This window comes from Erinaceus europaeus, chromosome 5, assembly GCF_950295315.1.
Source record: "Erinaceus europaeus chromosome 5, mEriEur2.1, whole genome shotgun sequence".
Classification (NCBI taxonomy): domain Eukaryota; kingdom Metazoa; phylum Chordata; class Mammalia; order Eulipotyphla; family Erinaceidae; genus Erinaceus; species Erinaceus europaeus.
The window spans coordinates 9957983-9980532 of NC_080166.1; the positions used below are offsets into that span (position 1 = coordinate 9957983).

Genomic DNA, 22550 nt, shown 5'->3' on the forward strand with positions numbered 1-22550 from the left:
TTTGTTCTGCCAATCATTATGTAACTAGGAAGAAATGTGGTTGGTGACCAATTTTTATTTATTCATTTATTTATTTTTCCTTTTGTTGCCCTTGTTGTTTAACGTTATTGTGTTTATTGATGTCATTGTTGTAGGATAGGACAGAGAGAAATGGAGAGAGGAGAGGAAGACAGAGAGGGGCAGAGACAGACAGACACCTGCAGACCTGCTTCACCGCTTGTGAAGCAACTCCCCTGCAGGTGGGGAGCTGGGGCCTCAAACCAAGATCCTTATGCCAGTCCTTGCGCTTTGCACCACATGTGCTTAACCCACTGAGCCTCCGCTCGACTCCCGGTGACCACTTTTTAAGACCAAATTTTAAATAACTAATGTTAATATTGAAAGGACTGCCAGAGGATTGGGAGGTAGCATGGGATGCATTGGATCGACCTTCTCGTGGTGCATCCCGTGAGTACCCATTTATTGGGGAAACTGACAATCCTTCCTAGCCGACTGAATCCACATGGATCCCAGTCACTTTCAAAGCCAGCAACAAGCAGACATCAGGCACAACCTGACGCTGTTGACTGGCTACGGAAGAAGGGCAAACGCTAGAAGAAGAAGGGAGGTAGCATAATAGCTATGTAAAAAGAGCTTCCAGGTGTCAGAAAATAGTTCATCGGGTAGAATATTTTGAGTATATTTCTTACTGTTGATATGGTCTTGTATTCCAGTCCTGACACCACATGGATGACATTAGGGAGGCTCCGTGGATGATGGAGCAGTGCTGTGGTACCTCTCCTCTGTCTACTCTGTTCTGTTTGTTTACTCTCTCTCTCTCTCTCTCTCTCTCTGTCTCTCTCTTAGCTCCATTCATGAGTCTGGAAGAAAATATTACTGAAGATGGAAATTAGAACCCTTGCAATCTCAGCTAAGGTGTTTTCATCTCTTCTTCTGCATTATGTTCTGATGGCAATAGCTCCCTTGGCCCCCACCCACCTGCCCTGTGGGCCTACAGTGCTTCAGCAGATTTGTGTCTGCTAGTAATGAACCATTCATGTTCATTGTTCATTGTTCTCACACTTACTTGTGTTTCATTACCTAATGCTTAACTTTGAAAGTGGACACAACAGAAACCACATCCTTTCTACTCTCAATATATAGAAAAGAGTTAGTCAAGAACAGACAACAGTTTCACCTTGATTGATGTGGGGACACTTGCCACAATGAGGAACTCCTCTACATTCCTGGCATCTTGTCTCTCCACTGTCCTTTTTCTCCTGTTAATTCATAAAGGTAAGATGGACTAATCACATTTCTAATATAATCATTAAACAAAAGAGCAGAATTTCAATAAAAATGTTTGACAATGTTAGTTAAGATTTTTCCCTCTTGTCTTAATCTTTTCTAAAACTTTTTTCTTTTTTAAAAATGGGTTTTTTCATGTTTTTATTTTTTTATATATATTTCCCTTTTATTGCCCTTGTTTTTTATTGTTGTTGTAGTTATTGATGTTGTCATTGTTGGATAGGACTGAGAGAAATGGAGAGAGTAGGGGAAGACAGGGAGAGGGAGAGAAAGATAAGACACCTGCTGTAACCAGGATCCATATGCCAGTCCTTGTGCTTGGCGCCACGTGCGCTTAACCTGCTGTACTACTGCCCAACTCTGTTTTTTTTTTTCATTTTTTAATTATTTTTTTAATTTATTGGATAAAGACAGTCAGAAATTAAAAATGAAGGGAAATATAGAGGGGAAGAGAGACACCTACAGCACCGCTTCACCACTCACAAAGCTTTCCCCCTGCAGGTGGGGATCAGGGACTTGAACCTGGGTCTTTGTACATTGCAACATGCTTGCTCCACCGGGTGTGCCACCACCCAGTCCCCTAAACATTGTTTTAATTTTATTTATTTATTTATTTAGGTAGAGACAGACCAAAATCAAGAGAGGAATAGGGAGATAGAGAGGAAAAGAGACAGAGAGACACCAGCAGCACTGCTTCACCACTTAAGTTTTCCCCTGCAGGTGGAGATTAGGAGCTTGAACTTGGGTCCCTGTGCACTGTAACATGTGTGCTCAACCAAGTTTGCCACCAGCTGACCCCATAACGATCTTCTTGATTCCTTTTTTTTTTTTTAAGAAGGGGGAAAAAGCTTTCTCTCTTCATTGTTTTTTTTTATAAAAGGTAATAGACTGTCACTGCATATTGCTGCCAAATTTTAGCTTGTAAGTTTAAAAAAATTCATTTTTTAACTTATTTTGGGGGTAGGGACAACCAGAAATCAAGAGGGAAGGAGGAGGTAGAGAAAGAGAGAGACACCTACAGCCCTGTTTCACCACTCACAAAGCTTTCCTCCTGCAGGTGGGGACCAGGGACTCAAACCTGGGTCCTTGCACACTGTAACATGTGCATTCAACCAGGTGAACCACCACCCAGCCTCAAGTTTCAAAAATTTAAGAGCAATTGAACAAATAAAAGGCACTTAAACTAGAAAAACATATGGTAATTATTAGAAAAGAAATAGAGGTACCTCAACCTTTCTTGATGCAAAGAATATAGATAGTTTTAAAGATAATGTCTCAAACATAGTTTTCATTGGTTAAACGATATGTGTGTGAGGGTGAGCATAAAACCAATGTGAGTCTAGTGGTGTACATGTGGGCATTTTCTATGTGATTTTTTTTGTTTGTTTTCTCTATTTGAAAAATGCATATTAAAAAAATCTAAAAGCTTTAAACTTAAGAAAAAGCTACCCTAGATACCCAAAACAAATCAGGAATGTAAGGGCCAGAAGGTGGTATGTCCAGTTAAGCACACATAGTACAAATCAGGAATGATTCAAGTGAGTTTAATTATTTCTTTTCTTTTAAATATTTTTATTTATTTATTATTGGATAGAGACAGAGAGAAATTGAAAGGGGGGACACAGAGAGGGAGAGAGACAGAAAGACACCCACAATACTGCTTCAACACTCATAAACCTTCCCCCTCCAAGTGGGAACTGGGTCTTGAACCCAGGTCCTGTAATGTGTGTGCTTAACCAGGTGCACCTCTGCCCAACCCCCGAATTATGTCATTAGAATTTAGTGTCCTTGCAAATGCACTAGGACCCTGGAAACACCCCACATGAACTCTCTGATTTGCTATAGCATTGTCTAATAAGCTAGTACTTGGCTGGACTCAACCAGCATACCTGGTTTGGCGTGATTTTCAAGTGTTGGCATATCCTCTGGGTTCTTCTCGAACTAGATAAGTAATTCAGACAGCACTAGACAGGTTAACAAAGGAAAAATATGTAATAATGGTACATGCACAGAGAGGGAATGCAGTTAAATGTAGGCCTCCTGGGTTTACTAGAGAAATGGGAGCATGTATTTCAGAGTCTGTGTCTTCAGGAAATGAAAGGAGTGGGGAGGGAAAATTGGAAGGCACAGAGTGATGGAGGTAATTTCCATGTAGAACAAACAAAAGAGCTGTTCAGCTGAATCTATGGCGGCAGATAAAAGGGGAATGACTTCTTCCATCTGCACTTCCTGCATAATATACTCTACACACCAAAGAGGTTTTACAAAACTACTCCCTTGGTGTCTAAAGCACCTTCTTATACTCTGAAAGGCTAAAAAACGCAGGCATTGGCACCAGAAAGGTAATGGGCCCTAGGTCACTCTAGGTTTTCCTTTAAAACATTGCAGGGGAGTAGGGCAGTGGTGTAGCGGGTTGGGCGCACATGGCGTAATGCACAAGGACCACCATAAGGATCCCTGTTTGAGCCCCCGGCTCCCCACCTGCAGGGGGGGTCACTTCACAGGTGGTGAAGTGGGTCTGCAGGTGTCTGTCTTTCTCTCCCCCTCTCTGTCTTCCCCTCCTCTCTCCATTTCTGTCTTATCCAACAACGACGACATCAACAACAATAATAACTACACAACAACAAAAACAAAAAAAAGGAAATAAATTAAAAAAAAAAAAAAACATTGTAGGAAGTAAGGACTATCCTGAGGCTGGACTGACCAGTCTGGAGTTCCCCAGGGACTGTCAATTTTTGAAGGTGGGAATGGTGGACAGGGGCTGATACAGCAACCTGTCTTACAGGAATTCCCACTGGTTGCCTGGTTTAACCTATAGCTAAAAAGAAAGAGAAATTCTTTTAAACTTTAAATAGACAATAAAATCAAAAGATGATAGGATATTTGAAACAAAAGCAGTAGGCATATCATAAGAATGGTGCTGTAGACCGATCTTGGATGGAGCTTGAAGAAATCATGTTAAGTGAAGTAAGTCAGAAACAGAAGGATGAATATGGGATGATCTCACTCTCAGGCAGAAGTTGAAAAACAAGAGCAGAAGAGAAAATATAAGTAGAACCTGAACTAGAATTGGCATATTGCACCAAAGTAAAAGACTCTGGGGGGTAGGGAGTCAGGTGGCAGCACAGTGGGTTAAGCACACATGGCGCAAAGCACAAGGACTGGCCCAAGGATCCCGGTTCGAGCCCCTGGCTCCCCACCTGCAGAGTAGTCGCTTCACAGGTGGTGAAGAAGGTCTGCAGGTGTCTATCTTTCTCTCCCCCTCTCTGTCTTCCCCTCCTCTCTCCATTTCTCTGTCCTATCCAACAACAAGGACATCAACAACAACAATAATAATTACAACAACAATAAAAACAAAAAATGGCTTCATCTAGACACTAAAGGAGAACCTCGTATATAATCAATGTTATTTCCTCAATATATTAAAGAAAGGAGTGCAAAACTAGAAGTCTCACAAGGACCAAAGAACTCATGGGTAGGGTCACAGCTAGAAGGTGCTAATATCGGTTTCTAAGCTGTGTTTTCACAAGATCCAGGGGTGAAAAGGTCAACCTCAATTTTCTACAAGCTCCTCTACAGCCCCAGGGTTCTACTCACCCAGAAAAGTCTGGGAAGTTTGTAAGATTGTCACCCTCACAAATATCTTATGTAACAATGGGTGCTGGTGTAGAATAATGTCCACAGTTGGTTGTCCTTTGCAAACCTTGAGGCTTAAGGCCAACAGTTGTTACATAGTTCCCATCTAGTATGGATCCACCTGCCAATGCCCATGTCCCGTGGAGAAGTAATTTACAGAATTCCTGCCTCCCATCCTCTGCCCTCCATAATGATCCTGTGGCCATACTTTCAAAGGGATAAAAATCAGGAAAACTTCCAATGGAAGGGGTGGGGATAAGGAACTCTGGTGGTGGGAACTGTGTGGAATTGTACCCGTTATCCTACAATTGTAGGATTGTCCATTATTATTAAAATCAATTTAAAAAATAGTTCTTATTTGATAATTCCTGGAACTGCAAGTGACAGGCTTCAAGGTGCAAATAAGCAGGCACTCACGGAGAGTCCAGTAGGAATGAAATTTATATCAGATATTAGAACTTCCTCATGGGAGAGGAAGGAAGAGGCTTTCATCTATGCTTCTTTCCCAGATGGAAAAGGCTATATGGCCTTAGAAATGTGTCATTTTTTGCTATTGTTGTGGTTGTTGTTTGAAGTTGAACTCTTTGGGCTGGGTTCTGACATGATATTCCCTTTCCTCCTTTCCTTTCTAACAGATTGCTGTGAACAAATAATTGGAGGAACTGAAGTAACTCCTCATTCAAGACCTTACATGGTTCTGCTTAACACAGGGCAAAGTATCTGTGCTGGGGCTTTGATTAAAGAGACATGGGTACTGACTGCAGCTCACTGCAATCTGTAAGTGCTTGAATTTTTTTTAATATTTTGTTTTCTTATTTATTTTAGATAGAGACAGAGAGAAATTGAGAGGGAAGGGACATAGGGGGAGACACACACACAAACACCTGCAGCATTGCTTTACCAGTGAGAAGCCCCCATACCACTCCACACAGGTGGTGCGGACTGGGGGCTTGAACCAGGGTCCCTGTGTACTGTGGCATATGCAAATTACAGGGTGTACCACCACCCAGTCTCTAAGTGCCTGGATTTAAAAAAAACAAAACCATAATCTTCAAGGCAAATTTGGGGTGATGTTAATAAAGCATGTAAAGACAGAAGGTTCAAGTATATCTGCACACCACTTAAGTTATTGGAAACATCTTTCTTTACTACAACAGAGAGGTAAGCATATACTTGACACCAAAGTATCAGATCAACCCAAAACCCACAAGAACATTCACAGGTTCTTCTTTTATATTTATTTATTCCCTCTTGTTGCCCTTGTCTTTTTATTGTTGTTGTAGTTATTATTGTTGTTGCTTTTGACGTCATCATTGTTAGATAGGACAGAGAGAAATGGAGAGAGGAGGGGAAGACAGAGAGGGGGAGAGAAAGATAGACACCTGCAGACCTGCTTCACCACCTGTGAAGTGACTCCCCTGTAGGTGGGGAGTTAGGGGCTCAAACTGGGATCCTTATGCTGGTCCTTGTGCTTTGCACCACCTGCACTTAACCCACTGCGCTACCAACGGACTCCCCACAGGTGCTTCTTATAAGCTCTTCTCTGGAGCCTCCTTCTTTCTTGACTTTGTGACTAGATAGAATTAAGCACCCTGCATTCCTGACACTATGGCCATTAAATAAAAAGAAAGGGGGAGATGTCAGGCAGCCCCCTGCTCCATCCTCCATTGCTGACACTATGGCCTATTTACATAATCATTGTTTTGCCTGATCTATCTTCTTTCTACCTCGAGACCCACTCTGCCTGCAGGGTGTTAATTAATCCCACCAGTTAAAACCATCGCAAAGTTGCTAAGGATGCTTCCACCTTCCCAGCATGCCTTTTGCCTGTCTCCACCCCTTTTCCTAGCCATCTCCGTTTCTGACTTGCCACTTCTGGTTTTACCCTATAAAGCCACTTCTGTTTCTGTTTTCTCTCTCTTCCTTGCTCTCTCTTTTCTCTCCAGCGTCCCAACCTGGAGAAGGGCTGGCGTGCAGAGTGGGAGGTGGCCGTGTGGTTTGGCGCCACGTGGCCTAACCCACTGTGCTCACACCCAACCCTGGGGCCCCGCATCAATAAAGAATTGTATTACCGTGGCCCAGGAGGTGGCACAGTGGCTAAGGAACTTGACTTTCAAGCATGAGGTCCAGAGTTCAATCCCAGGCAGCACATGTACCAGAGTGATGTCTAGTTCTTTCTCTCTCTCCTCCTATCTTTCTCATTAATAAATAAATAAAATCTTACAAAAAAAAAACCCTGGGTTTAAAAAATAAAAAAAAAAAGAATTGTATTACCACGCCACCACGAGTTCCTCGTCTCTCTCTCCCACGAAGCTAGTCCGGCATTTCTGAAGGGAACATTGTGGAATATTCTGACAATGTTTTCTTCTATGTATTTGATGGTTTCTGGTCTAGCATCCAAGTCTTTAATCCATTTGGAGTTTACATGTATGTGTGGTGATAAACGGTCATCCAGCATCCATTCTTCTGCATGTTTTAACCCAATTTTCTCTACATTATTTGTTTAAAAGGATTTCCTATCTCCATTTGATGTTTTGGGCCCCTTCTCAAAAATTAATTGTACATAGGTGTAGGGACTGACCTCCTGTGATTTTAAGCCACTTCCCCATCTAAACTGTTTTCACTCCCTAAGTCAAGCTCCTAAAAATAGTCTAAAGTTATAATCACTATCATGTTAACTATGCAAACTTATCACATATTCATCTAAGTTTTACTTTTAAGAAGTTAAAAATTAAATAGTTAAATTAAATTTTAATTTAATCCCAATAAAACTACTAACTTAGTTGTTGGTCATGCTAGTCACATTCCCAGTCCTCAGCAGGCCTCCTGGCAATGCAGATTCATGGACCATTGTACCATCACAACATGCTCTACTCTAAGCCCCATTCTGAGGTCTTCAGTGAGACCAGCATCATGTAAAGTGGTAGTGTGAGTAGTTGGTAGAGCTATCCTCAGCTGTGGATGGTAACAGCTTTAATTATTTGTGCAGTAAGTAGTACTTTGATTATAATAACCAAAATGAATAGTTGTCATGGAGTAAGAAAAAGATATATCCTGCCCCTGCCCCCCTTCAGACCACCATTGGCCCGATCTACATGCACTCTCTGCCATGCAGACAGGCTTCTCTAGTAGACTTTTTTTCCTCAAAGTTTTCCCATGTAGCAAGTTTGTTTATCTTTTTTTTAATATTTTTTAAAGTTTTTATTTATTTATGAGAAAGATAGGAGGAGAGAGAAAGAACCAGACATCACTCTGGCACATGGGCTGCCAGGGATCCAACTCGGGACCTCATGCTTGGGAGTCCAAAGCTTTACCACTGTGCCACCTCCCAGACCACAAGTTTCTTTATCTTTTACAAAGATCCCCTAAAACTTTGCTGTTTAACCACTGGTTTTTCTTCTGTCTCTAGACTGAGTCTTTCTTCCTCCCAATATTCTGCAACCCCTAGAAGGGTTGGGGGCAGGGACATTAAAACCACAACAGAGGTTTCAAAACTTAGGGTTTAGCTGTCATGGAACTCCCTCTCTGCACCCCCACTTTCTCCCTCTCTCATTGCCACCAGGGTTATTTCTGGGGCTTGGTGCCATCACTGTGAATCCACCACTCCAGAGACCATTTTCTTTTCTTTTTTTTTTTTTCCTTTTCCTCTAACTTTTATTAGATAGGACTGAGAGAAATTGAGAGAGGACGAGGAGAAAGACACCTGCAGACCTGCTTCACTGCTTGTGAAGTGGACCCCCTGCAGCTGGGGAGCGAGGGCTGGAATCTAGGTCCTAACTATTTAATAATATAGGTATTTAGCCAGCTGTGTCATGACAGGCCCCTCATTTATTAGTTTGTCAAAGGACATAGTTTAGGTTCTGGCAAATAGCTATTATGTTAGGTGACTATGATAAGATTTTAAATAATTTCCTTTTTTTCTTTAAAGCACGTACCTGTTTTCTTTCTGAGCCACAAAATAGTATTTTCACCATGCATATTTACAAAAGAGATGATGAAATTAATTAGCTCATAGCATGCTCATCTGATTAGGCAGAGTATATGCCTTGTGTTGTATGCTTTACATTGGGTTGTTCTGGCTCTCCCCCTGCTAAGAAAATTGGATCAGTCCTGCTAGTTTCACGGCCCGCTTGGCCCTGCCCCTAGGAACCCCGAGAGGGTTCCAGAGTTCCAGAGTTCGAGAGTTCTTGGCGCCACTGCGGGGAAAGAGGCAGCAGAGTTCTGTTTGGTGATTAGTTTGGTTTAGTTTATGAATCGTTGTTCCTGAATAAAGAAATACAGCTTCCCTGCCCAGCCGTATGTCTCTGGTCGTCTCTGTTACCCGCCCGTGAAGCTAGCCCAGCCAGCTGGAGCCTCCAAATTTTAACAACAGCCTTGCACGCATGAGTAAGTGGGTTCCATCCCCAACACTGCAGAAAAGACAATACTCTTCTCTCTTTCTCTCTCTCTCTCTCTCTCTTTCTCTCTCTCTCTCACACACACACACACACACACACACACACGTAATCCCTCTCCCCTCCCCAAAAGGAATAAACCCCATTAATGGTGTTATAACTGTCTTCAGGAACAAGAAGACCCAGATCATTCTTGGGGCTCACTTACGTAGCTCCAATGAGCCAGAAAGACAGATAAGTCTTCCTAAGAAAATCATTCCTTATCCGTGCTATGACCATGCCACACGTGATGGAGATCTTCAACTTCTTCAGGTATGTTCCATGTACAGTCTTCTTCAAAATCAAAGTGTCTCTTATCATCTGACTCCCTTCATGGAAGTCTTTCTCCATTGGCTCTATAACTACATGGGGGGGAGGGGGGAGGCTGAGGGCTGGGCCAGGTTTTATGAAATATGAACATTGTATCATCTCATTCTGTTAATGTATGCTTGCTTATCTTCCAACAGCTAAGCAGAAGAGCAACACTTAATAAAAATGTAGCTATACTTCATCTGCCTAAAAAGGGAGAGGATGTGAAGCCAGGAACCATGTGTCAAGTTGCAGGGTGGGGAAAGGATAGCAATGTTTCAGGTCCATCCAAATGCCTCAAAGAAGTCAATGTCACCGTTATAGACAGAAAGGTCTGCAATAATGAAAAGCACTATAACTACAATCCTGTGATCAGACTGAGCATGATTTGTGCTGGGAACCTCAGAGGTGGAAAGGACACGTGCAATGTAAGTAAAATCGCAGCCTGCATTCTAGTTGTTGGATTAAATCATTCAGACACAGGAAACACAGGATCAGGCTTTATGGTGTCATGACACTGAATTCTGCCAAGTCCTTGTGGGTACTTTTAAAAACACTTGACCCTTTTTTTCTTAAAGGTGTATTTGTTATTTGTCATTTATTATTTGTTTATTTTAATGAGAAAAAAACAGAACACCACTCTGCACTGGCATGTGAGGCTGGAGGGCATCAAACCTATAGCCTCAGGCATGCAAGTCTTGGGCTCTCACACTGAGATGACCTCCGGGTCCTACTTTTTTTTTTATAAAAGTTTGATAAACTTTCAGTCAAACAAATGTCCTTAGCTCCCATGTGTTCATAGAACATAGCAAATTCACTTCTCTTGCTATTTCTTCTTGATTTTCTCATTCAAAACACCAAGGCAATCTGTTCTCATTTTTCATATTAGCTTATCACAAACAAAACCTAGGGCTGTGTTTCAGCTCACCTGGCACAGCATATAATGTGCACAAGGCCTTGGGTTTGAGCCCTACACTAGGTAGATACACCATAGCACCAGGGGAAGTTCACAGGTGACAGAGCAGTGCTGTTATGTCTCTCTATCTCTGTCTCTCCCTCTCTCTTTCCCTAAAAATATAAAAAGAATGAAAAGTTGTCCTGGTAGTGATGGTGAATTTATCTACATATTGAGGACACAGCATCACTAAATAAATAGGTAAAATAAGCTTGACAATATTCGACACTCAACAAAGTGATTAGACTTCCATCAGGACCTTTTGTACTTTATTTCTTATCTGAGCAAACCTGCCACTGCCCACAGACACACACACACACACACACACACACACACACACACACACCAATTTCCTTTGTCATTTGACAGAAACAAGTCTGAAATGCCTGTCATTTCCAAACCAGAAAAGATCATGGCTAGACCCCATAGCTTCCTAGAGCTGAACTCAATCTCAGAAAACAGGTTTCTAGCATGACCCAAACAAGAGCATATGCACTCTGTACCAGAGTCTTCGGACAATGGTTGAAACTGAACCTACTTAAAGACCAAAGGAGAATGAATTAATAAATCCTGACGTCCTTTGAACTGACATTCTTTCTCCACTTCTGCAAAGGCTTGATACAAACTCAGCTGAAAAGAAAGAGATTTCAGTGTGTCCAACTGAGTTCCTTCCATCAGAGACTGAGCCGCCAGAAGTCTGCCCTTCCCAGAAGCCGATTTAAACATTAGCAGAATCCAAATAGCTTACTTTCAGGACTAGGGCTCAGCAAACACACCTGTCTTCAGTACCTTCTACTCTGTCTCCTCTGCCCTCCATTACTCCCCACGCCTCTCACCTAGCATTCTGGGAATCCTGCACGGACAACATGCCGGGGTCCCGACAGAGTTCAGCAGTGCCTGTTCCTCTCCCAGCAGCCTTTCTCAGCCACTGGAACATCACAACTCTCTGCCATTCTCTCTAGGTCTAAGAGTCTTCAGAAACAGACCTACAGGACTAGTTCTGAGTGTTTCAGCACAGGGGAAATATGCTTGTCTAGACAGACCTCCAGGTACTCACGTGCTTTCTGCCTCCATACACACTGAAAGCCAATTTTTACCTGAAAATTAGGGACCAGAAATGCCCTCCGATGGGCCCTCAGAGTGCATGTGTGCAAAAGTTCTTCGCTCAGCCTCAGTGATTCTGATGCCCAGCAAGGGCCTACTGCCCAGTGCCACCAAAACCCAAATTTTCTGCTTCTGCATAATGAAATTGCCGGACTGCCATTCAACCCTGCAGTTAGATACCAGAGAATATTAACTTAAGTCAAGTCACCATCAGCAGCAGCAGCACCAATCAGAAGTGGGAGAAGCTTGGGAAAGTCAAAAGCTGGGTTTGGGGGCATTCAAGGAGGCATTTGAAAATCTCCAAATCTCCCCATCTCCAGGACCATGATTCTGCAAACTTCCCCCTAGAACAAAGCCTATAATCAGTCTTAGCTACCACTTAACAATTCTAAGAGGGTAAGGACAAGCAGGGAGAATGCAGGAATTAGAGACCCTGAGCTGTCCATTGGTTTCCAGATTCAGTTGTAGCATACTGACTGGAGGAGTGACATTCAGCCCAACTAATCTATCTCAGATCATCTCCGACCATCCCACCCCAGGTCTTATCAGACAGACCAGTCCCTCCGGGATGCAGTTTCAGTCCTCCATCTAGTCCCACTAGTCTTCTCAAAATACATGACAGTGAGCCACCCGATTCATATTCTAGACGTCAAATGTTTTTATGTTCTGATTCTAGAGGTCTATGAATAAAGTACAGGGTCACAGGTCACAGGTTGGGTGACAGAGTTAGGGGGGAAAAAGGAGCAACTTACTGCAAAGTGAAGCCTCTCTGCTATGGAGTCAACTGGGCAACATAATGGAAGATTTTGAAAGCTCCCACCTAATATCCCAGGGCCAAAGAAGACTTGAGAGATCAGGGTCCATCAGCAGAGGCAGTGAAGGAAAAGGTGAACCTGGTGTCATGTCTTTGGGACATGAAAATAAAACTACGGTTTTAACTCAGCTTCAATATCCCATCTGTATTTGACTATCTTACTTCTTTCATGAGTAAACTTTGTGAGAAATGACAACAAGAGAATTTCTAATGCCAAGGACCAGAATTTGTAACTATCATAAGCAATAGTATAGGCTTTATTTCAATATTCACTGGTCCACAAATAAGTATAATGTATAAACATTATACAATGTATAAACATTCAAGCATCCCCAAGCATTTTTGGTTGGTTTTCTTTTTTTTCTTCCTCACTAATTTTCAGTGAAGTCAAAATTGTTCTTAACTCCACATGAAGATTACGCACTAGGGAAGTCGGGCGGTAGCGTAGTGGGTTAAGCGCAGGTGGCGTAAAGCACAAGAACCGGCATAAGGATCCCGGTTCAAGCCCCCGGCTCCCCAACTGCAGGAGTGTCGCTTCACAAGTGGTGAAGCAGGTCTGCAGGTGTCTGTGTTTCTCTCCCCCTGTCTTCCCCTCCCCTCTCCATTTCTCTCTGTCCTATCCAACAACAATGGCATCAATAACAACAAAATAAAAAGAAACAAGAACAACAAAAGGGAATAAATAAATATTAAAATAATAAGTAAATAAATAAAAGACGACACACTAGCTAGGACTTCTGCACTGTGCTAGCAGCCATGTTCTCGGCTGACCCCTCTTGCTTGCTTTCCCCCAGGGAGATTCTGGAAGCCCTTTGATATGTGAAGGAACTTTCAGAGGCATCACTTCTGCTGGCCACTCAAATTGTGGAACCCCCCAAGGACCTGGCATCTATACGCTCCTCACACAGAAGCACCTCAACTGGATAATCAAGACCATTAGCAGAGCAATGTAGATCCCTACACTCCATTCTCTTTGCTGTCACTTCTTAATCTTACAATAAAATCAGTGTGTGTGACCCAACTTGTTTCCTCTAGCGTGGTTGGTCAGATCACCGCCAGCAAAGTGAAGTGGAGGGATATAGCAACCTTGAGAAAAACACATTAGGTAAAAAACAATCATCCTTTCCTTCCAGGCGTAAGGCAGACTGGCAAGAAAATAACTAGAAGAAACTGATTAGTAACACAGGGAAAGTGGGATGAAGATCCAGGGGCCTGAGGGACAGCTCAGTGGTGGAACATGTGACTTGTATAGCCAAGGCCCCAGTTTCTCTCCCCTGCACTGTATATGCTGTTGAGGTGAAGAAGACCAGAGAACCAAATACTCGAAAAGGAGAAACTTGGGGCCGGATGGTGGTGCACCTGGTTCAGTGCACATGTTGCAATGTGCGAGGACCCAGGTTCAAGCCCCTGGTCCCCACCTGCAGGGGGAGAACTTTGCAAGTGGTGAAGCAGGGCTACAGGTGTCTCTCTCTCTCTGTGTGTCTCTCCTTCTCTATCATGCCCTTCCCTCTCAACTTCTGGCTGTCTCTATCTAATAAATAAATAAAGGTAATTAAACATATATATGTAAAGGAGAAATGTTATTTTCATCAGCACCAGCAGCCAGCCTTTTTTCTACAGGGTACTAATACCTATAGGGCAAGTCTCAAAGCTATTCGGCACAATTTATTGGTGCATAGCAGCAAGCAGGAAGGACAGAAATAGGTTACTAGCAGTTGGCACTTACAGGTACACATGCCTTCCAACGCCTTCTGGTACAGGTAGTGTCATTCCCTTTGTCCACAAGTAGCCTGGCCTTTAACTATTTCATGGCCAGAGCAGAGGGGTGTTCTGGATTCGCTGTCTCTTTCCTTTATCCTCTTTTGCCTTATAAAAATGAATCTGTTTTGAAAGTGATTGTTTAAGTAGTCCTTTCCATGATAGGGAGAGAATGGGTTTATATATTCACAGCTAACAGGGAGTTGAGAGAAGGGAAGTGTCAGACAGAAAAGGGACTTGGGAAGTACCAATTTCCATATATATATATATATATATATATATATTCCCTTTTGTTACCCTTGTTGTTTAATATTGTTGTTGTTATATCATTGTTGGATAGGACAGAGAGAAGTGGAGAGAGGAAGGGAAGACAGAAGGGGGAGAGAAAGATTGACACCTGCCGACCTGCTTCACTGCCTGTGAAGCGACTCCCCTGCAGGTGGGAAACAATCTCCTTTTATATGTGAAAAAGACAATGACTCAAGAAGTGATGTTCTTTGATTATGGGAGGAGGAAATAATGGCTCTACTGGAGACTCCAGGCCCTTTATCTCCTCAACTGACAATACTCCTCATACCCAAAATGGGAAGTCTGAGAATATCAGCTCTGAGAATCTTGAGGTGGTCTGATTTGTGCAGTGTGGTGACCCCAGCAGGAGTCTGGGACTATTAGCATATAAATGACCTCACCCTGAGGTGGTGCTTCAGAGAAGGGAATGTGCACAAGCGAGGGACTGTGAGTTCTTTGGCTGCCCTTCTCCTGGTCAGATGCATCTCCAGACATCCATCCGCCATGGCTACTTCTCCTGGGAACGGAACACGTATGACTCCGCTGGCCGGTAAACTTTTAGACCCCACTACAGCCATGAGCAACCTTTACCAGAGACGATCATTGTTTAATTTATGGGACTAAACTTTTGATAACTATATTCAGACTTTATAGACCTAGCGTATGCTTAACCCTTGATGATCAATGCTTATTTTGCCTTTTACCTATCTCGCCCTAATAAACCTTGTCTTGTTTAAACCCGTTCCCAGCTCCGGCTGTAATTCCTTTTCCTCGCAGCACCAAACACCAAACCTCTTTTAAGTTAATAATTTACAACAAATGGTGCCTCCACGTGTTGCAATTTTATTTATCCCACCCCTACTTTAGCTGTTTGACTTGAATTTCACCTGACCCATTTTTTGCTCTATGCAGTTTAACTGTATCTCCCATGTGTTGAGTTACTCTGATTCCTGCCCCCCATGGGTCCCAAAGTGTTTCAAAGTTTTAACCCCACCTCCATGTGGCTCTGAATTTAATCTGCTCCAATGTGTTTCTATGGTTACCCACTCCTTTTTTGTTTTTGTTGTTGTTAGTTTTTCTGCTCAAGGCAGTTTTTTTTTTCCTTGACTTTTATTTACCACACATGCTAAATTTTTTCTTTTTACCCCCATGCCCTTTACCTCTTGACTTTACTTTAAGCTGATTAGGGACCCAACAAACGTGCTAATTCTCGGTAAGTGAGTGACAATTAATTCTAAGCTTGCTTTTACTCTCACTTTTTCTAAACTGCCACAGTGGGTATACTGCATTCAAGTGCAAGGGAGAGATTAAAGAACCAGCCAGTGTCAGCAGTATTACCCCTGTGCTAAGCGGCATACAGACTCTGCTTGTCAATGGCTCCAGCAGGAGTGACCCTAAGACTAGGTCTGTCAGTAACAAACACAGTGAAGAGCCCACAGCTCCACAGGAAACACAAAGAGCCGGCCTGCAGCATTTGTGTTAAGAGGAAATGAGTTTGCTCTTCCAAGACCATTGTTTCACTTCAGCACCTGCTGCTCATATCTTTAGGCGAGTATGTGAGCCCATGGGAGAAACAGAAACAGGAAGTACTTTCCAGTGTAAGACAAGATTTAGAAATTAAAATTCCAAGAATCACAGGGCTTGCATCTCTGAGAATCCTGAGGCCCCAGGTCAATTCCTGGCACCTACATAGACTAGAACTAAAGCACTGCTCTAGTCTTTCTCTTTCGCATAAAAATCAATACATCGCTAGCATCTTGGTAGCACCACTCCAGACTTGCGTGCCTGAGAATCCACAGGTCCCAGTTTCAATCACTGATGCCACTATGTCACAGAGATGTGTGGTGCTCTGTGCTATGGCTTAAATGATAAATATGATGTTTCAGTAAGGCTAAGAAAACCCCTGACCCTTAGACAAAACATTAGCAAGTGAAAAATAGCTGCTGTGGTCCGGGAGATGACGCAGTGGATAAAGCAATTGGGCTCTCAAGCATCAGGTCCTGAGTTCATTCCCGACAGTGCATGTACCAGACTGATACCTGGTTCTTTCTCTCTCTCCTCCTATCTTTCTCATTAATAAATAAGTAAAAAGTCTTTTAAAAAGAAAAAGAGCTGCCTACCACCTTTACCAGAATATCAGTAGAGAAGCTTCCATACCTAGCAGTTGAATAAGACAGGATGCTACTTCAGATACCACCCTGAAGGCCACAGACTTCTTGTCTCTGTTTGCCCAACAGACACCAATCACAGTTCAAAAGTATATAGATAATGAATTTCTGCCTAAGAGTGGGGGCAGTCTGTTTCCTCTTTGCCAGTGTGACTCCCTCTGTCTTACTTTCAGAGCAATCAGTCCTTTGTTTCTCAGTGTTTCCTACCTGCCTCACACCAGGGCCAGCTTCCCATCAGTCTGAGACCTCCAGGTGTGGTTACCTTGTTTCTCAGTGTTTCCTACCTGCCTCACACCAGGGCCAGCTTCCCATCAGTCTGAGACCTCCAGGTGTGGTTACCTTATTAAAAACTCCTCCCATTTCCTGGGATTTGTTCCTCACCTCACTACACGTGTGCTACCCCACAATTCTTCACGAAATGGTGCGGCTCTGAATGCGTCCCCCGCTGAATGTCTGTATAGAGCCACTTCATGGTTACCACATTGTAGTCAAAATTTCTCATTTAAATCAGAACATCTTACTCAAATATTTTCTCTCATAATCAGTCAACTTACAGCACACACACACACATACCTACATTGGGTTGTTGGCAAGGTCATGGCGCATTTTTGCATACAAAAACATAGAAACAATACACTGACTTTGCCAACAACCCAATCTATTCGATTGTACCAGACAGGCTTTTCTTTTTTAAAATGAGATAAATAAAGATACAGAGAGAGACCAAAGCACGGCTGAGCTCTAGCTAATGATGGTGCTGGGGTCTGAAGCTGGGACCTAAGAGCTTCAGGCATGCAAGTTTCCGGCATAACGATCACGTGATCTCACTGGCCAACCCTATATATTCTATCAACCAACACCATGCACCCTCTAGGGACAGGGAAATGATTTTCTGTCAAAGACCATTTGGATACTTGTAACATCATCCATGGGTCATACAAATTATCAGCATAAAAATTAGCACTTAAGGGAGCTGGGTGGCAGCGCAGCAGGTTAAGTGCACATGGCGTATAGCACAAAGGCCGGCGTAAGGATCCTGGTTTGAGCCCCCAGCTCCCAACATGCAGGGGGTCGCTTTGCAAGCGGTGAAGCAGGTCTGCAGGTGTCTGCCTTTCTCTCCCCCTCTCTGTCTTCCCCTGCTCTCTCCATTTCTCTCTGTCCTATCCAACCACAACAACAGCTATGACAACAATAACAACTACAAGCGCAAAAAAAAAAAAAAAATGGGAAAAATGGCCTCCAGGAGCAGTGAATTTGTAGTGCAGAGACCGAGCCCCAGCAATAACCCTGGAGGCAAAACAAACAAACGAACAAAGCCATATATATATATATATTAGCACTTAATGCTGCTAAGCTACAGCTGCCCTGGCAGGATCAGCCCTAACAGGGAGCCAGCCGTACACGGCCTAAGAGTAGGACATTCCTCATCCCTTCTCCACACCATTCTTTCCAAGCATCCCAGAACCCCACTCCATCCCTCTCTAGAAGTCTACTAAGAAGCTAAGGGGGGGACAAATGTTCTTATTCTCCATGTACCTTCAAATTCCTTCAGAAAAAGTAATTAGATCTAGTCTAATAAAGTGGTCTGGTGGAAAAAGCAAAAACTACAAGCCAAATCTCCTAGTGTCCACATGAGCCCTTCTTCATGCAGCAACCCCCCCCCCCGGCCCCCATAAGTATCTTGTCAATAACGTGAGATGTGGTTTTTCACTCTGTGATCATGTGGTGTCTTAAACTCAGCTAGGGAACTGCCACTCTGCCTAACACTGAACTTTCAAGTGGTTTGGGACAAGGCCACAAAACTGCTTGTATTGATCTCTACCACTGCTATAAAAAGCCACATTATCTGTAAATGTTTTCAAAGTAGCCCAGGCTAAAATAAAGTCAGTTATATCACGTACTATTAAGAGTGTAACTCAAGTCCAAATAAAAACTGAAGAGTATATCTATTACCCAGAACCCATCACCCGTTACCAAATTTTGCCAAGTCAAGGACTTTTGGAGGGAAGATTTACAAATGTCTTAGTCCATCATTTAAAAACAAGCATCTAGTTGTGGAGTGAGGGGGCACTGGCAAATCTTAGGGAGATGAAAGGGGCATACTATCAGAAGAGGAAACAGGACAACGGACACTGAGATCCCCTCTAAGCTCCATTAAGTATGGTTCTAGACTGATAGCCACTGGAAGAATCACAAGAGAGACAGCCATGTTCCAGGAAACAAGTGAGAGAGAGAGAGAGATTACTATGTCCCTACTTAAGATGACAAAGAAGTCTGGAAATAGTAGCAGTGAATGCACACTATGACTATATTGAATGCCACTGGATTGTGAATTAAATAAAGTGGCAAGCTCTGTTATATATTTACCACAGTTTTTAAAATGTATGTTTGTAGATAAAGATGATTGACATTTAAATCAGTAAATTACTCATCTAAATGAGTAAACTATGACACCTGTGTGATATATTAATAATAATAATATCTCCAAAAAGTGGTCTCAAAAAAATAAAACCAGAAATGTAGTAATGAGAATGGGACAGTCCCAGGGGTCTGAGTAGACGCAGCAGCAGTGAGGCAGTAAGCCTTGAGGTGTGGTGACCGGAGCTGCAATGCTGCAGGCCAGTGTAGGAGAGGATGGCCGGGTAGCTCCCTTAGTCAGAAAGCCCACCATGTCGAAACCCCTGACCTCAGACCACACCTGACTGACCAAGCTGCAAACAGAAAGACTTGGTGGGAGTCTCTTAAAAGTCTTTTCTCATGACAAAGCTTATTGAGTCCAAAGCTGTGAGAAATCAGAGAAGCTACAGTTAGCGCTCTCCCTCACACACCATGTTTGTTCAGACTTGGCCATCCTGCATCACAAAACAAGAAAAGCACAGGGGCCCATGGTCATCTCCACATACTAGCCCCGCTCACTCTCCCCAGGCCCAGGTGAATGGGTGAAATTCTCTTTATCACTGAAAAAATTCCCCTTCAACTGTCACTTCCATTCTATCAGCTCAAATACTGCTTTTTTTTAAATATTTTTTTATTTATTATTGGATAGAGACATAAATTGAGAGGGGAGGGGAGATAGAGAGGTAGAGAGACAGAGAGATGCCCTTTTGTTGCCCTTGTTGTTTTATTGTTGTAGTTATTATTGTTGTTGTTATTGATGTCGTCATTGTTGGATAGGATAGAGTGAAATCAAGAAAGAGGGGAAGACAGAGGGGGAGAGAAAGAAAGACACCTGCAGACCTGCGTCACCGCCAGTGAAGTGACTCCCCTACAGGTGGGGAGCCGGGGCCTGGAACCAGGATCCTTAGACCAGTCCTTGCGCTTTGTGCCATGCGCTTAACCCGCTGCGCTACCACCGACTCCCTCTAGTTCTATTTCTTTTCCCTTCTCCCTCTCATAATAAATAAATAAATATTCCCTTCCATCATTTTATTGGGGGGAGCTGTAAGTAAATTTTTGTTCTTAAGTCTATACAAGCCCTCCTTGATGTTAGATAATATCTCCATGGTAGGGGAGAGAGGGGTTATATACTCAAAGCTAAGCCCCCATGAAGTTGAGGGGAGAGGACACAGAGCCTGTCAGACAGAGGAGTGACTTGAGGAGCAACAATCCCCCAGTGTCCTTCTAGATCTGAAAAAGACTCCGTGAGCGGCACTCACTTTGTAATGGGAGGAGGAAGCAACTGTTCTTCAGGAAACACAAGTGCCTTCACCTCCTCAGTTTACAGAACTCTGCTTATCAAGGTGGGCACTTTAGACTAGTGAAATAGCTCACGGACACTGGGCGCGTTGCCACGTGCACAGTCCAGATTTGAGCCTGGCCCCCACTTCATTCACTTTCACTAGTTGCTTCTGTCTCTCTGTCTCTATCTAAAATAATAATAATAAACAAAAATGGGTAACTTAAGAAAACCATTTCTGAGAATTGTGAAGCAGTCTGATTTGAGCAACTTTTATTGTAAGAGAGAGATTAGGGAAGCAATGTCACCAGTATCATCCATGTGTTTACTGACATGAAAAATTTGCTTCTATTAATGGAATCTAACATGAGTGACACTAAGATCTTATCTGTCTGGTAACAAGTACAGTGAAGGGCTCCACAATTCTGCAGGAAACAGAGCTAGCCTAGAGAGTTGATGTTTAAAGGAAATGAGTTTGCCCTTGAAAGGCCATTGTCCCACAGAGCACCTGCTAGTTCTGTTATATGCAAGAATCTGAGTCTAGAGGAGAAACAGAAACAGGAAATGCCTTTCAGTATTTCCCAAAGACAAGTGAAAAACAGAAATTAAAATTCCAAGAAATATAAAGTACTTGGCAAGCTAAGACAATTATATGACAGAAAGTCACCCACCTCTCTCTGTAGTCCCATTTAAACCTTAATCTAGATGATTCCTTGGTTATTCTCATCTCTGAGCCTGGATGGGTCCACTCAAAATGAAGGTTATATTGATTACCATCCCATACTGGGGAATAAATTTTGAATTACGGTACAAAAAGTTCCTTTAGAAAAAAGTCATAACGGGGGGGGGGGGGGGGGAATCAGTTCTCCCTCTTATCTAGTTTCTTGTAGGCTGGCAAATAAGTTTTAAAAAATAGCAGAGTTGGGGAACCATGTAAGGCTCCCAATAATATTAAGATGCTGCTAGGGTGGAGAGCCCTGTTCTAGAAAGTAAAGCCTCTTTCTGATCTGGGTCAGAGAGGCTGTAAGAGCCACTAAAATGAGATTCTGAAGACTGCTATAGTCCCTCAATTCTTGGGTGGGCTGTGAACTGCAATGAGAGGAAGGAATAGCCCCGTGGACAAGATTTACTACAAATGTTAAAGTCTATTTAAAAAGTAGCTGTCTTGTGTCAACAAATGCACTGTAAGCAATTACCACCCCCCCCAATAAAATTATTTTTTTTAAAAAGTAGTTGTCTAATGGTGAGATGAGAAATTATGCCCACATGCCAACTACTGCACTGTAACCATTAACCTCCCAATAAAGAAAAAAAAATTGTAAGTGGTTATCTGGAACCTCATGCATGTTACAATGCATTATTACAAATTTCTAAGAAAACAAGAGGTGTATACAAAAACTCAATATACAAACAGCCTAGGACTGAGCAATTTTCCTAGATATAGACTGAACAAAAATGAGTATTTTTGTCCACCCTGTGTTTTAGAATGTGATTTTAGAATCTCTATTTACTTTATTTGTTGTCAAGATAACCTTGAAATTATATACTCTTCCCATATTTGGGAGCTACTCTCTGCCCTTATCCAGCTTTCCAGTCCTATTCCCAACTCTGACAGCATCTTCGTAGACTGTACTTTCAGCCCACCTATATGTTGACTGTTGAGCTCAGGCAACATGTAAAAAGGCAAGGGTCCCTTTGAATATACTGAAAATAGACTTCCTAGCTTCTTCCAACATGAAGACCCCAAATCTTATCTGCTATACTCTTAGCTTTAGTTTCCTAATTATTAAACAACTTGCTCTGCTTTGTATCTTAATGCTTTTCATCCACTTAGTTACAGATGCTACCATGACGCCAACCTGACTTCCATTTGCAGATGAGCTCACCAATGTGTCCTGGAACCTCACCTCCCCAAAGCCCTGCCCCACTAGAGAAAGATAGACAGTCTGGGGGTATGAATCCACCTGCCAATGCCCATGTCCAGCCAAGAAGCAATTACAAAAGCCAGCCCTCCCACCTTCTGCACTGCATAATGCTCGTTGGTCCATACTCCCAGAGGGATAAAGAATAGGGAAGTGGGGCCGGGTGGTGGCGCGCTCGGTTAAGCACACATGGTACGAAG

General features: G+C 42.8%; 1 protein-coding gene across 1 annotated transcript; it reads left to right on the top strand.

Annotated features, from left to right (window-relative positions):
• Nucleotides 1-1182: 1182 nt before the first annotated feature.
• Nucleotides 1183-13754, top strand: LOC103109778 (granzyme A-like). Its single transcript, XM_007518892.2, has 5 exons — nt 1183-1275; nt 5559-5700; nt 9488-9629; nt 9824-10093; nt 13333-13754. The coding sequence occupies exons 1-5, from the start codon at nt 1206-1208 to the stop codon at nt 13489-13491; spliced, it is 783 nt and encodes a 260-aa protein (XP_007518954.2). The 5' UTR covers nt 1183-1205; the 3' UTR covers nt 13492-13754.
• The last annotated feature ends 8796 nt before the right edge of the window (nt 13755-22550 follow it).